The following is a 16,717-nucleotide window of genomic DNA, read 5'->3' on the forward strand; positions in this document are numbered from 1 at the left end:
CAAGTCAGGATGGTGAGTGGCTTGGAGAGGAACTTCCAGGTGGTGATGTTCCCACGTATCTGCTGCCCTTGTCCTTCTAGATAGTAGTGGTCATGGGTTTGGAAGGTGCTGTCGAAGGAGCACTTCGTGAGTTTCTGAAGTGCATCTTGTAGATGGTACACACTGCTGCCACTGTGCGTCGGTGGTGGAGGGAGTAAATGTTTGTGGGTGGGGTGCCAATCAAGTGGGCTGCTTTGTCCTGGACAGTGTCGAGCTTCTTGAGTATTGTGGGAGCTGCACTCATCCAGGCAAGTGGAGAATATTCCATCATACTCCTGACTTGTGCCTTGTAGATGATGGGCAGGCTTTGGGGAGTCAGGAGGTGAGTTACTCGTCACAGGTTTCCTAGCCTCTGACCTGGTCTGGTAGCCACAATATTTATGTGGCTAGTCCAGTTCAGTTTCTGATCAATGGTAACGCCAGGATATTGATAGTGGGGGATTCAATGATTTGTAATGCTATTGAATGTCAAGGGGTAATGGTTAGATTCTGTCTTGTTGGAGATGATCATTGCCTGGCACTTGTGTAGTGTGAATGTTACTTGCCACTTGTCAGCCCAAGCCTGGATATTGTCCAGATCTTGCTGCATTTGCACATGGGCTGTTTCAGTATCTGAGGAGTCGTGAATGGTGCTGAACATTGTGCAATCATCAGTGAACATCCCCACTTCTGACCTTATGGTGGAAGGAAGGTCATTGATGAAGCAGCTGAAGATGGTTGGGCTTAGGACACTATGCTGAGGAACTCCTGCAGTGATGTCCTGGAGCTGAGATGACTGACCTCCAACAACCACAACCATCAAAATTTGTGCTAGGTATGACTCCAACCAGTGGAGAGTTTTCCCCACTGATTCCCATTAACTCCAGTTTTACTAGGGTTGATCCTGCTTAACGAGAATAAATTGGCTGAAGGGTGTAAAACAACAGATCCTCATAAGAAGAATTATATTATATGGGAATGAGTAATGAGTGAGGCAACTTTACTGTTTGCAATTGACAACAAGGAGCTTGATTTAGAAGCCCAGTGGAGACTGGTAAAGTTTGGAGATTAAAAAAACAGGAGGTAAAATTAAAGGAAGTAGTTGAAAAATTACAGATTTTTTTCTTTATTCTTTCAAAGGATGTGGGCATCACTGACAAAACCAGGATTTATTGTCCATCCCTAATCGTCCTTGAACTGAACATTGCAGAGGGCAGTTATGAACCAACTGTGGATCTGGAATCACATGTAGGCCAGACCAGGAAAGGATGGCAGATTTCCTTCCCTAAAGGACATTAGTGAACCAGGTGGGGTTTTATGACAATCGATTAGTTTCATGGTCATTATTACTGAGACTAGCTTTATAGTCCAGATTTATTAACTGCCGTGGTGGAATGTGAATTCCCAAAGCATTAATCCGGGCCTCTGGATTACTAGTCCAGTGGCAATGCCACTATGCCACCATCTCTCCCTGTCAGTATAACTCAGGGCCAGACAGTGCACTGCCAGCCAGTACAACTCAGGTCCAGAAGATGCTGGTGTGTATAACTCGGGTCCAGACAGTGTACTCTCGGTCAGTATAACTCGGGTCCAGACAGTGTAGTCTCGGTCAGTATAACTCAGGTCCAGACAGTGTACTCTTGGTCAGTATAACTTACTGGATGGTGCACTCCCAGTCAGAAGTTGGAAATTTTTAGCTGTTTAATATTTAGTAGGAAATAAATTTAACTGCACAGAATAAAGGCAGATGAAATACTGACATCAGATTTACAGCACAGAAAGAGACCATTTGGCCTGAGATATGCTCCACATGGGCCTCCTTACGCTCAACATCATTTAGCTCTTGACAACGGATCCTTCTATTCCTTTCTCCCTCCCTCATGTATTTATCCAGCTTCCATCTCAATTACTTCTTGAGGTAGTGAGTCCTACATTCTAACCACACTCTGGGTAAAGAAGTTTCCCCTAAATTCTTAATTGGATTTATTAGTGACTCTCTAATATTTATTAATTTAATGCAGGTAAGTGTAAGATACTGCTCGTGGAAACAATTGGCAGCACGTAATTTGTGAATTGTATTGAAAAACCCATCTGAACTGGAAGAGATCTGGATTTAGGGTGGGTTTGGATGGGAGAGTTAGAGTTCGAGAGGAATGGAGTTCATTTGGAGAGTTATCCGACCAGTTGATCTTGGAGCCAAGCAAATTGCATTAAATATACTATCATATTGCTCAGTAATTGGCTACTGTCTCCTTCACTCTGTTGATGGCCAGGCAATGTGAACTGATGATATGGGACATCTACCTGAGAGGAGCCGGGGTGAGGATTGATATGCTGAGGAGCTGGTTGGAGGATTGAGGGTGGAGAGTCTGCAGGCTGCTGAAACTGGACATACACCAAGAACTGGGAGACTAACATCGTTGAGATAAATGTGGTCATTAGTTGTGAGCTGCTCCCTTATCTACTCCTGTAACACAGCAACATCCAGGGCAATCTTCACTCCATCAGGAAGCCTAAGTCACTCCTGAACAGACTGCGTGTTTGATTTTTGGTCAAAGTGGGAAAGAGCAAGGCCACCTGATTGTCAAACCGCCTTTTGTGTATAGTGGCCTGAGGAGAGAAAGAGGAAAAGGGTGTTTGATTATGTAAGAATTATGTATCAATGAAGTTAAAAGCTGCGAGACAGAATTTAGTCAGCAAACCAACCTGGAATCCAGGCTTTACATAAATTGTTGTTTCATCTTCCTTTGTGTTAATCTCCAATCTTTGCTTGAATAAATTTCCAGCTTGCAGGCAAACAAAAATCACACTGATAGTAACGAACACACTCTGCCTGGACTGTTTCCAGGACACCTCACAATGGACAGACACGCCTGTAAACACTTTGCTTTGACCATCAGCATCAGGAAAACAAATATCATGGGTCATACCACCACCTATCAGCATTGACAATGTGATGCTGCAGGTTGTTGATAGCTTCATATATGTAGGCTCTGCAATCACCAGTAATCTGTTGCTTGATGCTGAAATCAGCAGACACTGCAAAAGCTGCAGCTGTTATGTCCAAGCTGAGGAACAGTCTGTGGAACAACAGCAACCTGACAAAACACCACACTGAATGTCTACCAAGTCTGAGCCCTTATTACACTCCTCTCCAATGGTGAAACCTGGAGACATTTGCTAGGCAACATCCTTAGACAGTGTTCAAAACCCACGACCACTACCATCCAGAAGGACAAGGGCAGCAAATAGATGGGAACACCACCATCTGGAAGTTCCCCTCCAAGTCACTTGCCATCCTGACTTGGAAATATATTGCTGTTCCTTCATTGTTGCTGGTTCAAAATCCTGGAACACCCTTCCTAACAGCACTGTGTTTTTTTATAATCTTTAGAATGATTGACCTAAATGGAGTTGGTATATTTGGTGACCGCTTTGGTGCCTTCGAAGATGGCGTGTTTGGCCAGTTCCCCTGGCAGCATGAAGCAGATGGCACTCTGGATCTCCCTGGCTGGGATGGTGTGGCACTTCTTGTAGTGAATGAGGTGCGAAGCCTCGGAGGTGATGTGCTCAAAAATGCCGACAACCAAGGAATTCATAACACTCATGGCCTTGGGTGAGATCCTGGTGGAAGGGTGGACCTGGGTCAGCACTCTGTACACGTAGGTGGAATAGCTCTGCTTGCGACATTTCCTCCGCTTCTTGGGCGGCTTCCTGGTGACTTTAGTCAGCGACTGCTTCGATGCCTTGTGGGATGCACCGCCCTTCGCCGCAGCCGCCACCTCAGGCATTCCACTCGACTTGGAGCAACTCATGTTAGCTCTAACAGCACTGTGGATGTACCTACACCATGTGGACTGCAGCGGCTCAAGATGGCGACTCTACCTTCTCAAGGGCAGTTAGGAATGGGCAATAAATGCTGGTCTAGCCAGCGTCACCCACACCTCATGAATGAATAAGAAAAAGGCAGAAGAAGAGGCTGAACAGTTTCCACCTTGGCTGTCTCAGACCTTTCCTCGGCATCTCTTGGTAGGACAAAGTCAGCAACTCAGAGAGCCTGGGGTGTGCTAATTCCATCAGCATACACTCATTGCTAAACTAATGACATCTGCACTAGCTCAGCCACATTCATAGGATGGATGACGGTCATATACTCAGAGACCTTCTGTATCGTGAACTGGCCACTGGGTCACGGCCTCCTGGGTGCCCATACCTCTGCTACAAGGACACCTGTAAATGAGATATGAAGATAGCGGGCATTGACATTGGAAACTGGGAGACAGTTAGCAACAGTCTTGACATCTGGAGGCTGACTGTTTGGAAGGGCATTGGAAGAGACGAGCAGAAACAGAAAGCTCAGCGGGCTGAGAAGAGGGCCCAGAGAAAACAGAGGCCAGAGAATCCTGTCTTCCTCTCTGGCAAATGCAGTAGACTGCCATGCCAGAATGGGCTCCTGAGCCACACCAGGCGAACTTTAGCACCGAGCTGACCACCGTAGCGCAAACTATCATCTTATGAGATGGAAGTCTGTCAAGAAAATATTAGAATCACAGAATTTGGATAGTGCAGAAGGAGGCCATTTGGCCCAGAGTGTCCAGCTCTCCAAATGAGCATTATGACTTAGTGCCATTCTCCTGCTTTTTCCCCATACCCTTGCACGTTGTTTCTATTCAAATAATCACCCAATGCCCTCTTGAACGCCTCGATTCAACTTGTCTCCACCACACTTTCAGGCAGTGCATTCTAGACCGGAACCACTTGCTGTGTGAAAAAGTTTATTCTCACATCGCATTTGCTTCTTTTGCAAATCACTTTAAATTTGTGCCCTCTCGTTCTCAATCCCTTGACCAGCGGGAACAGTTTCTCTCTATCTACTCTATCCAGCCCCTCATGATTTTGAACACCTGTATCAAATCTCCTTTTAGCCTTATCCTCTCCAAGGAGAACAGTCCGAACCTCTCCAATCTATCTTCATGATTCAAGTTTCTCATCCCTGGAACCATTCTTCTAAACCTCTTCTGCACTCTCTCCAATGCGTTCACATCCTTCCTATGGTGTGGCGCCCAGAACTGTACACAATACTCCAGCTGAGGCCTAACCAGTGTCTTATATAAGCTGAGCATAACCCCTCTGCTCTTGTACTCCATGCCCCTATTAATAACACACAGGATACTGTATGCTTTGTTAACTGCTCTCTCCACCTGTCCTTCCACCTTCAGTGATCTATGCATATATACACCCAGGTCCCTCTGCTCCTGCACACCCTTAAGAATTGAACCCCTTATTTTATATTGTCTCTCCATGTTCTTCCTACCAAAATGAATCACCTCACATTTCTCCACATTGAACTTCATCTGCCACCTCCCTGTCCACTCCACCAACTTGTCTATGTCCTTATGATTCTTATGCCGGACCTTATCAAGTACCTGGGAGTGGAAATTGCAGAGGCACTAGTGATAATCTTCCAGTCTTCTTTAGACAGAGGGGAGGTGCCAGAGGACTGGAGAACTGCAAATGCTGCACCCTTGTTCAAAAAGGGGTGCAAAGATAAAGCTAGCAACTACAGGCCAGTCAGTCTGACTTCAGTGGCAGGGAAACTTCTGGAAACTATAATGCGGGATAAAAATCAATAATCACTTAGACAAGGCATTCGATTTAAGGTGATTGGCAAAAGAACCAGAAATGACTTGAGGAAAGAATGTTATTTAGGCAGTGAGTGGTTAGGATCTGGAATACACTACCTGAGAGTGTGGTGGAAGTAGAATCAAAGGTAGTTTTCAAAAGGGAAAATTATTAGATGAGAAAAAATGCAGAGCTACAGGGATCAGACAGGGGACTGGGGCTAGCTGAGTAGCTCTAACAGAGAGCTGGCGTGGACATGGTTGGCCGAATGGCCTCCTTTGTGCCGAAGCTATTTCCCAATTCTAACAGATCCTCATGCACCATTATGTTCATGCCCATCTGCTTCATAATCAACAAAAACAAAAATTGCTGGAAAAACTCAGCAGGTCTGACAGCGTCAGTGGAGAGAAATGCCCACATGTCCATCCTTGGCCTGCTGCAATGTTCCAGTGAAGCCCAACACAAACTGGAGGAACAGCACCTCATCTTCTGATTCAGCACTTTACAAGGGGGCGCCCATTTAAAACAGAGATGAGGAGGAATTTCTTCTCTCAGAGGTTAGTCAATCTGTAGAATTCTTTATCGCAGAGGGCTGTAGAGGCTGGGTCGTTAAGTATATTCAAGGCTGAGATAGACAGAGTTTTAATCAGTAAGAGGATCAAGGGTTATGGGGAAAAGGCAGGAAAGCGGAGTTGAGGTTTTTCAGATCAGCCATGATCTCATTGAATGGCAGAGCAGACTCGATGGGCCGAATGGCCGACTTATGCTCCTACATGTTATGATCTTTACAGCCTTCCGGACTTAACATTGAGTTCAACAACTTCAGACCATGAACTCTCTCCTCCATCCTCACCCCTTTTTTTTCAAATATTTATTTTTAAATTTTTATATATATTTTCCCCACCTATTTTTATTATTATTATTAAAATTTGTTTCCATTCATTGTTTTATCCCCATCTATTAGCCTATTTTGATCTTTTCTCTCACCCCCTTCCTCTCCCCTCCCCTCACCCCACCCCCCACTAGGGCCATCTGTCACTTGCATATCCTGCTTTCTACTCTTAATGTCACCATGAGCACCTCCTATAGCCAGCATCGCCACCATCAACACCTTTTTGTTTATGACATATTTTGCAATCTCTCCTTTGCCTCCACCTTTCACTGGCCTTCTATCCAGCTTCAGCTGTCCCACCCACCCACCCCCCCTTAAACTGTGTATATGTCACCACATTCTGTTTGGTGCTAAAGAAGTCATACGGACTCGAAACGTTAACTCTGTGACTTTGTCACCACAGATGCTGTCAGACCTGCTGAGCTTTTCCAGCAATTTTTTGGTTTTTGTTTCGGATTTCCAGCATCCGCAGCATTTTGCTTTAAATGTTATGCTTCCCAACCAATGTTGCAATGATTGTCCCTGAATCCCACCCCCAGAAAGCCCTCCATCTGTTTGGAATGAATCTTAGCTGCTGTGGGATTTCTGTCCATGGCCTCCAGGGTCCCTGCGACAGCTGCTCACTCTGGGTTAAAATGCAAAGTTTATTTGTGCCCGAGTCTCACCCTCGCAATCTCCAAGCGCTCTGGGCTCTGAGGAATGACGGATTCAGGGTCCCGGGCTCGGTATCGCTGTCGTACATTCAGGGTCCTGGGTTCCAGCGGTGACGCCGTGCAATGCAGCGGGCACCCCGGACTCTGAATGTGGCACGCCGGCGATCCATTCAGATTGCCGGGTGCCGGCGCGTCTGCCCAATTCAGTGTGCGGGGTAAGGGGGGGCGCTGGCTATTCAGGGTCAGGGGCTCCGTGCACTGGGGGACCGGGAACACAAAGGAACAGAGGCTGAGCCGGCAGAGTGTGGGACAGGCAGGTAAGCAGCAGCAGCCACCTGGGGGGGGATTGGCATCACCTCCTCCCTGCAGCCGAGAGCAGCCGCTCTGCCCTCACTCTTCACCGGGCTGCAAACAGAAGCGATGCTGCGGGACCGGTGAGGCTCTGGGTGCAGAGCCCAGTGCGGAGGCTGCCACAGTCTCAGCATCTCGGGGAGGTACAGGCACTGATGGATGGTGAGGGGTAACGGGGGGGGGGGTGGGGGTGATATCTGTAAAGGACCTCAACCAGGAAGCGCTTGCCAGTGAAAATGTTGTGAACCCCACGTGTCGGTGTTTACAGACCAGCACTTGTGCTTCAATGGGGCGGGGGGGGGGGCTCATGTTTGTTTAATGCAGTCCTGGGAAGGGGTCTAGCCAAGGTTTGGGGTGAGGGTGCCCCCCCAATTGCAGCTGTATCCCAATGGTTATGGAGACTGCTCCCCTGTGGGGGAGACAGATTGCCATTCTGGAGGGGTTGGTGGTGGCTGGCACCTCGGTGGGGGTGGCTGGCAAGGGTGACTGTTTCCCTGAGTAGGGGTGGAACTGATTGGTCTGGGGCTGGGGAGGGAGAGGGGGGTGGGGTGATAGGGGGTGAGTGTTTTTGCTGTCCAGAGATTGTTGGAAGGAAAACAGGGAAAACAGAACTAAACCGCACCATCAGATCCAGAGGTCTGTCTCAGTTAGCAGAATGTTGGTGCTTTGGGAAACCTGTGGTCTGTTACTTGTACCTTCTGTGACACTATATCGCAGCTAGTGTGATTAGCAGTGAGATTCCCTCACCCTTGTCAATGCGGATGCTGCATAACTAGAGGTCTCTTGTCACACAGAGATGAATGAGGGTTACCTTGAGCTGGGTTTAGCTGGTTCCAACAAGATAGCCCTAATAATGCTCCTGGATGAAGAGACAGTGAGACTATCCAGTAGTCCATGCCAGTAATCTCCTGTTCTATCTGGTTAACTTCCAGCACGTTCTCTGGGTCCCTGAGCCTTGCTGGGGAGCTGTCAGGTTATTCACTTTGGTTCTAATAATAGAAAATAAAAAAGCAGAATATTCTCTAAAAGGCATGAAAAGCCACATAAAGAGGTATTAGGGCAGCTGACCAGATTGGTCAAAGTGATAGGTTTTAAGGAGCATCTTAGAGGAGGAGAAAGAGGTAGAGAGGCAGAGAGGTTTACAGAGCTAAGGGCCTTGGCAGCTGAAGTCATGGCCACCAATGCTAGTGCAATTAAAATTGGAGATGCCCAGGAGAGCAGAATTGGAGGAGCACGGATTATCTCAAAGGTTTGTGGGGCTGGAGGAGATTACAGAGAGAGGGAGCAGCAAGGCCATTGAGGGATGTATGAGAATTTTCAAATCAAGGCTTAACCAGGAGCAATTGTAGGTCAGCGAAATGGTGGGTAAATTGGACTTTGTTCGAATTAGGTCACGGGCACCTGTGTTTTGGATGTCTTCAAATCTGTGGGGGGTAGAATGAGGAAGGCTGGAGTGCATTGGAATACTGAAGTCTAGAGGTAACAAAAACATGTAGATGAGAAATAGGAGGAATCCTTAGGGACACCCGAGGGAATGGTGTGGGAGAGGAAAAGAAGCCATTTCAGGTGATTCTCTGGCTGCATTTAGATAGATAAGAATGGAACCAGTGAGAGCAGGAGAGTCGTCGGAGGAGGATGGTGATGTCAACTGTGTCACAGGCTACAGACAGATCAAGAAAGACAAGGAGGGATAGCTTACACAAAAATAAAAGCAAAAATACTATAGATGCTGGAAATCTGAAATAAAGACTAAGTGCTGGAAAAACTCAGCTGATCTGGCAGCATCTGTGGAGAGAGAAGCAGAGTTAACGTTTTGAGTCTGATATGACTTCTTTGGATAGTTTAGCTTTGTCACAGTCACATAGGTTGCCATTTTTGAGTTTGCTAAGGGTCCTTCCTGGCCTTCATGCCAGTAGGCATTGTAAATGGTTTCTTCTCTTTGGCTACTGTTGTGGTCCCTTTCAATCCTTCTCTCATTACACCCCCTCAAAGATCCCATCCTTGACCCCTGTGCCTTTACAAACTACTGCTCTATCTCCAAAGTGGAGGTAGAGAGAGAGAGAGAGAGATGGGGCAGAATGGAAAGAGAGAGTTCCCTTGTCACTGTGCTCGATTCTCTCTCACTCCCTCATCACTGTGCTCTCTCTCTCTGCTTCTCTGTCTCTCTCTGTCCCTGTCTCTCTCGCTGCCTGCTCTACAGTTCTTGAATCTTATTAACCAGTAACATTTAGGATGAGGAAAGGAGATTCTTTGTTTGGAGTTTGACTAAATGCCCATTGTTGCGTATAGCCCTTGTGTAATTAGGACCATAGATACATTCCTCTGGGAGGCCTGTTTCAGCTTACAGAAATTTTTCATTTCATTTCTAAATGGCATCTTTGCTGCGTTTCAGCAGGATATTCCTGGGCCCAAACCTGATGGTCAATTTATTGGGTTTCTATTCATAGGTAGAAAATGTGAATTAAAATTTCCTTCTTTGGAATTCTACCTATCTCACGCCGAACCCACTGTCCCAGATGCTGCCTTGCAAACAGCTCTTTGGATTCTGCTCACTGGTGTGTGGTAAGGGCTGGGCAAGAGAGACCAGGAATGCTTCACTCACTGCTCCCAATGCGCAGGTATTCTGCAGCTACTTCCTCACTTCCTGACTCCCCAAAACTTTTGTACTGTCTGCAAGGCACAAGTCAGGAGTGTGGTGGAATGTTCTCCACTTGCCTGGTTGAGTGCCGCTCCAACAACACACGAGAAGCTTGACACCATCCAGGACAAAGCAGCCCGCTTGATTGGCACCCCATCCATCACCTTAAACATTCACTCTCTCCACCACCAACCTACAGTGGCAACAGTGTGTATCATCTACAAGATACACTGCAGCTACTCACCATGGCTCCTTCAACAGGCACCTTCCAAACCTGCAACCTCTACCATCTAGAAGGTCAAGCGCAGCTGATACATGGGAACACCACCACCTGCTAGTTCCCCTCCAAACCACTCACCGTCCTGACTTGGAAAATAAATTGCCGGTACTGTTTCTTCACCAAGTCAAAATCCTGGAACTCCCTCTCTAACAGCACTGTGGGTGCACCTAGGGCAATTAGGGATGGGCAATAAATGCAGGCCTTGCTAGTGACGTCCACATCCCACGAATGGACAGAATAAGTAGACACTTAATCAGGTTCCTGGTCCATGAACAGGTCTTGAGGCCTGTGCATCAATCGATCACAACTTGGAACAGTGAGGAGTTTTCAGTGATACCCTGAATCAGCAGGTCAACACTCAGAACCCGGAGCACTGGTGTAAAATACCTTTCTGTTGTCCTCTCCCACAGAGCCAGTGCTTTTTAATTTAAGATTGAGTTTACAAATAGTTTTGCAAACTAATTGCCTAAATTCCCAATGATGCATAGAATCACAGAAAGGATCGATGTGCGCTGAGAGTTTTATCGACCTGAACTGTTGGAGAGGGCAGTGTGCCACGTGACAGTGGATGGTGAATTCTTGGAGCTAATCTCACCAAGCTCTAAATGACATGTAGGAACAATCATTTCACCTTTAGTAAAACTGAGTTACAAAGGCAGTGTGAGGGCTTAACGAAGCTGAGTTTCTGCAAAACTTCCTGCTGATTATTTCTAATTAAAATCCCTCACAGGCTCTGTTAGAATAGCAGGCGCAAGCCAAGAAACCTGGAGTGAAGCTGTCTCCTACAGGAAAGCCTTCACTCTGCCAGGGCCAATGCATGCAGGTGGCTGGGAGAACTGATGCAGAAATCTCTACACTAGACATGTTCTTGTGATTATATCTGCTGTTTGTGGTCTGTTAACAATGCATTATATATAGCAGAGCATAAGGTGAGGTGTTCACATTATACTGCACATGAGTGTTTGAGAATGGTGACAGTGGTTCAGGCTAAAAACTCAGAACATATGGTCTCAACTCATGGAAAATAGTACTAGGAGACACTGTAACGTGACAAGGTGTGGGCGAGAGACACTGTAACGTGACAAGGCATGGGCGAGAGACACTGTAATGTAACAAGGCGTGGGTGAGAGACACTGTAACGTGACAAGGCGTGGATGAAAGATACTGTAACGTGACAAGGCATGGGCGAGAGACACTGTAACGTGACAAGGCATGGGCGAGAGACACTGTAACGTGACAAGGCATGGGCGAGAGACACTGTAACGTGACAAGGCGTGGGCGAGAGACACTGTAACGTGACAAGGCGTGGGCAAGAGACACTGTAACGTGACAAGGCATGTGTGAGAGACACTGTAACGTGACAAGGCGTGGTTGAGAGACACTGTAACGTGACAAGGCGTGGGTGAGAGACACTGTAACGTGACAAGGCGTGGGAGAGAGACACTGTAACGTGACAAGGCGTGGGTGAGAGACACTGTAACGTGACAAGGCATGGGCGAGAGACACTAAGGAAACAGGGCATGGGCGAGAGACACTGTAACGTGACGAGGCTTGGGCGAGAGATACTGTAATGTGACAAGGAGTGTGCGAGAGAAACTGTAACAAGACAGGGTGTGGGCAAGAGAAACTTACCAGACAGGTCGTGGGCAAGAGACACTGAACAGACGGGGTGTGGGCAAGAGACACTAACAAGAAAGGGTGTGCATGAGAGACACTGTAACGAGACAGGGAGTAGGCAAGAGATGCTGAGACAGGGTGTGGGCAAGAGATACTGTAAACAGACAGGGTGTGGGCGAGAAATACTGTAACCAAACAGGGTGTGGGCGAGAGACACTGTAACCAGACAGGGTGTGGGCGAGAGACACTAATGAGACAGGGTGTGGGCGAGAGACACTGTAACCAGACAGGGTGTGGCCGAGAGACACTAATGAGACAGGGTGTGGGCGAGAGACACTAATGAGACAGGGTGTGGGCGAGAGACACTGTAACCAGACAGGGTGTGGCCGAGAGACACTAATGAGACAGGGTGTGGGCGAGAGGCACTAACCAGACAGGGTGTGGCCGAGAGACACTAATGAGACAGGGTGTGGGCGAGAGACACTCTAACCAGACAGGGTGTGGGTGAGAGATACTGTAACCAGACAGGGTGTGGGCGAGAGACACTCTAACCAGACAGGGTGTGGGTGAGAGACACTAACCAGACAGGGTGTGGGCGAGAGACACTGTAATTAGACAGGAGGTTTGCATCTTTCCCTGTAACTGCTGACCCATTTCCCAATCAAGTGCAACATCTATAGTCAGTCCCAGGTGCCCGCTAGTGGTCCTCAGAGATGCAGTTTCACTTTAAGTATGGCGTTTTGAGTGTTTGTTCAGGACTTGGTTCTTGGCCTTGGATTACTGTGTCTTGAAATCCTAGACCAGGACACTGTCTCTCATTATCTGCATTTAAGGCATATGGCAGTGAATGAGTGACAATTCGATATATGTAGCAAAACAAATAGGCAGGAATCCTGAGAGATTCAGTGTGCTGGTACTATACCAGTTGCTGTACTGGTATAACCACTCTGCTCCTTACACCTATTAGTTACTGTGTTGGATACTGTTAGTTGGTCTACATAAGGCACCAGAGATACACAGATCCTCATGACTCTCTGTCCTCTGGGTTGGGGTCACATGGATGTGCATGGCCTCCATTAACCTCTGAGACCACACTTTGCCTCTGAAGTTCGACAGGGAGCCAAGGCCAAGGAGAAGACCCAATCTTCAGCTCACTGGAAATTATAGAGGGGTTTCCATCAATGATTGGAAGCATTTGTTGTTTTAGTTCCCATCCCGAGGCCCAGAGACACTGAGGCAAATTGGACCCCCCCCCCCCACCCCACCTCCCACCTCCCACCACCTCGCACAGACGGGATTGAAGCTGGCACCTTCTGGCCTGTGTGACTCAGTACCACACCTGGCAGTGCCAGTATGTTGTATCTTAATTCTGACACTGTCTCCACAACGTGCTTCTTGCAGTTTGTTATCCGTACACCTCTGAGGAGGCGACAAGCCAGCCATCTGTTGCAAACAAGCACTCAGTAAGATGTAGAGGGAGCACAGTTCAAAACTGTTCCCTTTACGGCGAATAATTTACAACAGAACAGAAAATCTTCACAGAGCCCAATGTTCCCGGATCATGGCAGGGAAAGTGTTGCTGCCTCGGATGTGAGGCAGCAACAGTGCCTTCTGTAGCTTCTTAGCAATCCCCTGTGTACTGCACATGTTCCAGAGAATAAGACAGACTGCGGTTACTCCATATTACTTGGTCACGGAGACAATATTGAATTTTGAGCTCTGGTGAAGTTTCAGGAAGATTGGGAAATTTAGAACAAGATAAAACTAGTCAGTCATCAGTCCAGCCTGAGTCAATGTCTAATCATTGTGTTGCTGAAGCAGTACCGTACCCCAGTGTTATACTGTGACAAACCTGTCCCCACCAGTACTGTACCCCAGTGTTGTACTGTGACAGACCGGTACCCTCCAGTGCTGTAGCCCAGTGTTATACAGTGACAGACGTGTCCCCACCAGCTCTGTATCCCAGTATTATACAGTGACAGTCATGTTGCCACCAGTACTGTACCCTAGTGTTATACAGTGACAGACCTGTCCCCACCAGTACTGTATCCCAGTGTTATACAGTGACAGACATGTTGCCACCAGTACTGTAGCCCAGTGTTGTACAGCGACAGACCGGTACCCCTCAGTGCTGTAACCCAGTCTTATACAGTGACAGATGTGTCCCCACTAGCACTGTATCCCAGTGTTATACAGTGACAGACATGTTGCTACCAGTACTATACCCTAGTGTTATACAGTGACAGATGTGTCCCCACTAGCACTGTATCCCAGTGTTATACAGTGACAGACATGTTGCCACCAGTACTGTACTCTAGTGTTATACAGTGACAGACCTGTCCCCACCAGTACTGTACCCATGTTATACAGTAACAGACCTATCCCCACCAGTACTGTACCCATGTTATACAGTAACAGACCTGTCCCACCAGTACTGTACACCAGTGTTATACAGTAACAGACTTGTCCCCACCAGTACTGTACCCCAGTGTTATACAGTGACAAACCTGTCCCCACCAGCACTGTATCCCAGTGTTATACAGTGACAGACATGTTGCCACCAGTACTGTACCCCATTGTTATACAATAACAGACATGTCCCCACCAGTACTATACCTCAGTGTTACACAGTAACAGACCTGTCCCCACCAGTACCGTACCCCAGTGATATACAGTGACAGACCTGTCCTCACCAGTACTGTCCCCCTGTGTTATATAGTAACAGACCTGTCCCCACCAGTACTGTACCCCAGTGTTATACAGTAACAGACCTGTCCCACCAGTAATGTACCCCAGTGTTATACAGTGACAGACCTGTCCCACCAGTACTGTACCCCAGTGTTATACAGTAACAGACCTGTCCCACCAGTACTGTACCCCAGTGTTATACAGTAACAGACCTGTCCCACCAGTACTGTACCCCAGTGTTATACAGTGACAGACCTGTCCCACCAGTACTGTACCCCAGTGTTATACAGTAACAGACCTGTCCCCACCAGTACTGTATGCCAGTGTTATACAGTAACAGACCTGTCCCCACCAGTAATGTACCCTAGTGTTATACAGTAACAGACCTGTCCCCACCAGTACTGTACCCCAGTGTTATACAGTGACAGACCTGTCCCCACCAGTACTGTACCCCAGTGTTATACAGTAACAGACCTGCCCCACCAGTACCATACCCCAGTATTATACAGTGACAGACTGTCCCCACCAGTACTGTACCCCAGTGTTATATGTAACAGACATGTCCCCACCAGCACTGTATCCCAGTGTTATACAGTTAGTGTTCATTCCCCACCAGTACTGTACCCCAGTGTTACACATTGACAGACCTGTCCCACCAGTACTGTACCCCAGTGTTATACAGTGACAGACCTGTCCCCACCAGTACCGTGCCCCAGTGTTATACAGTGACAGACCTGTCCCCACCAGTACCGTACCCCAGTGTTATACAGTGACAGACCTGTCCCCACCAGTACCGTACCCCAGTATTATACAGTGACAGACCTGTCCCCACCAGTACCGTACCCCAGTGTTATAGAGTGACAGACCTGTCCCCACCAGTACCGTACCCCAGTGTTATACAGTGACAGACCTGTCCCCACCAGTACCGTACCCCAGTGTTATACAGTGACAGACCTGTCCCCACCAGTACTGTAACCCAGTGTTATATGTAACAGACCTGTCCCCACCAGTACTGTACCCCAATGTTATACAGTGAGAGTTCTGTCCCCACCAGTACTGTACCCCAGTGTGATACAGTAACAGACCTGTCCCCACCAATACTGTACCCCAGTGTTATACAGTATGAGTTCTGTCCCCACCAGTACTGTAACCCAGTGTGATACAGTGACAGACCTTAACCCTCCAGTATATTAATCCTAGTGTTATATAGTGACAGATGCATATACACTGGTACTATACCTCAGACCTATTTCACAGTATGATAATTTCACTCACATCCAGTGTTAGACTTTACTGTAACCGTGGTGATAGTGCTGTGTGTGTGTCTCATCCCTGTGCCAATATCTGATATGTGAAGCAGATCACAAGCTTTGCGTTAACCAAAAGTAAAATGGAAGAGGAGGTTGTGGTCTTGTGTTCACATCTCGGTCAGTGAGTCAGAAGATAGAATAAATTACTGTCCCTGTATTATGTTGAAGATTAGTCACTTGATTGCTACCAGTTTCTGTATATAACTGCAAGGGCAGGTCAGTGCTGGCATCAAGTGGTACTGGAGTCAGTGTGTGACTGCACTATTCCATAACCACTCGGTGTGATATTAGGCTAATATCCAACAAAGAGTCACTAATGATCAATGCTTAATGTGAAGCTCTTGTCTGAATGTGGTATAGCCAATCACCAGGATGTCAGGCTACACGATAGTGAATGTCGATTGCAGATTAGAGTATAATGGGAAAGTCTCAGGGTGGTGTTGAGCCCATCAAGCCAAGAGCAGGATGGGGTGGGGACAGAGAGGAAATGGGGGAGAGTGGGGCAAGTAGAAGAGAGCTGGGAAAGATGGGCTGAATACAGCAGCTGCTGACTGAGAGTTCAAACTGTGATGGCAGTGAGCCACTTACATCAGCTGGGCTGTGCAGAATCTGCGCAAACTGTCAGCCTGAGCTTTTCTACTGTTTAAT

The 16,717-nt window shown here is 47.4% G+C and overlaps 2 protein-coding genes across 10 annotated transcripts in view; one reads left to right on the forward strand and one right to left on the reverse strand.

Moving 5' to 3' along the window:
• The first annotated feature begins 1,300 nt into the window (after positions 1-1,300).
• The window catches only part of LOC144670054 (amyloid-beta A4 precursor protein-binding family A member 2-like), a 65,350-nt gene continuing 49,933 nt past the window's right edge, over positions 1,301-16,717 (forward strand). For 3 of the 9 annotated variants that reach the window (XM_078532414.1, XM_078532420.1, XM_078532422.1), the window contains exon 1: positions 7,407-7,502. The gene's annotated coding sequence lies outside the window, so the exon portion shown is untranslated. Of the gene's footprint in view, positions 1,326-7,406; positions 7,680-16,717 lie in introns of those variants that run through there. The other 6 variants (XM_078532413.1, XM_078532419.1, XM_078532421.1 and 3 more) reach the window with 4 other exon arrangements.
• LOC144669940 (histone H2B type 1-A-like) lies at positions 3,423-3,831 on the reverse strand. Its single transcript, XM_078532223.1, has one exon. The coding sequence runs from the start codon at positions 3,807-3,809 to the stop codon at positions 3,423-3,425; it is 387 nt and encodes a 128-aa protein (XP_078388349.1). The 5' UTR covers positions 3,810-3,831.

Source organism: Cetorhinus maximus, chromosome 30 (genome assembly GCF_964194155.1).
Source record: "Cetorhinus maximus chromosome 30, sCetMax3.hap1.1, whole genome shotgun sequence".
NCBI classification, from domain to species: domain Eukaryota; kingdom Metazoa; phylum Chordata; class Chondrichthyes; order Lamniformes; family Cetorhinidae; genus Cetorhinus; species Cetorhinus maximus.

Excerpts from the sequence above, each read along its gene's own strand:
- LOC144669940 (XM_078532223.1), bottom strand. The coding sequence starts at position 3,809 with ATGCCTGAGGTGGCGGCTGCGGCGAAGGGCGGTGCATCCCACAAGGCA.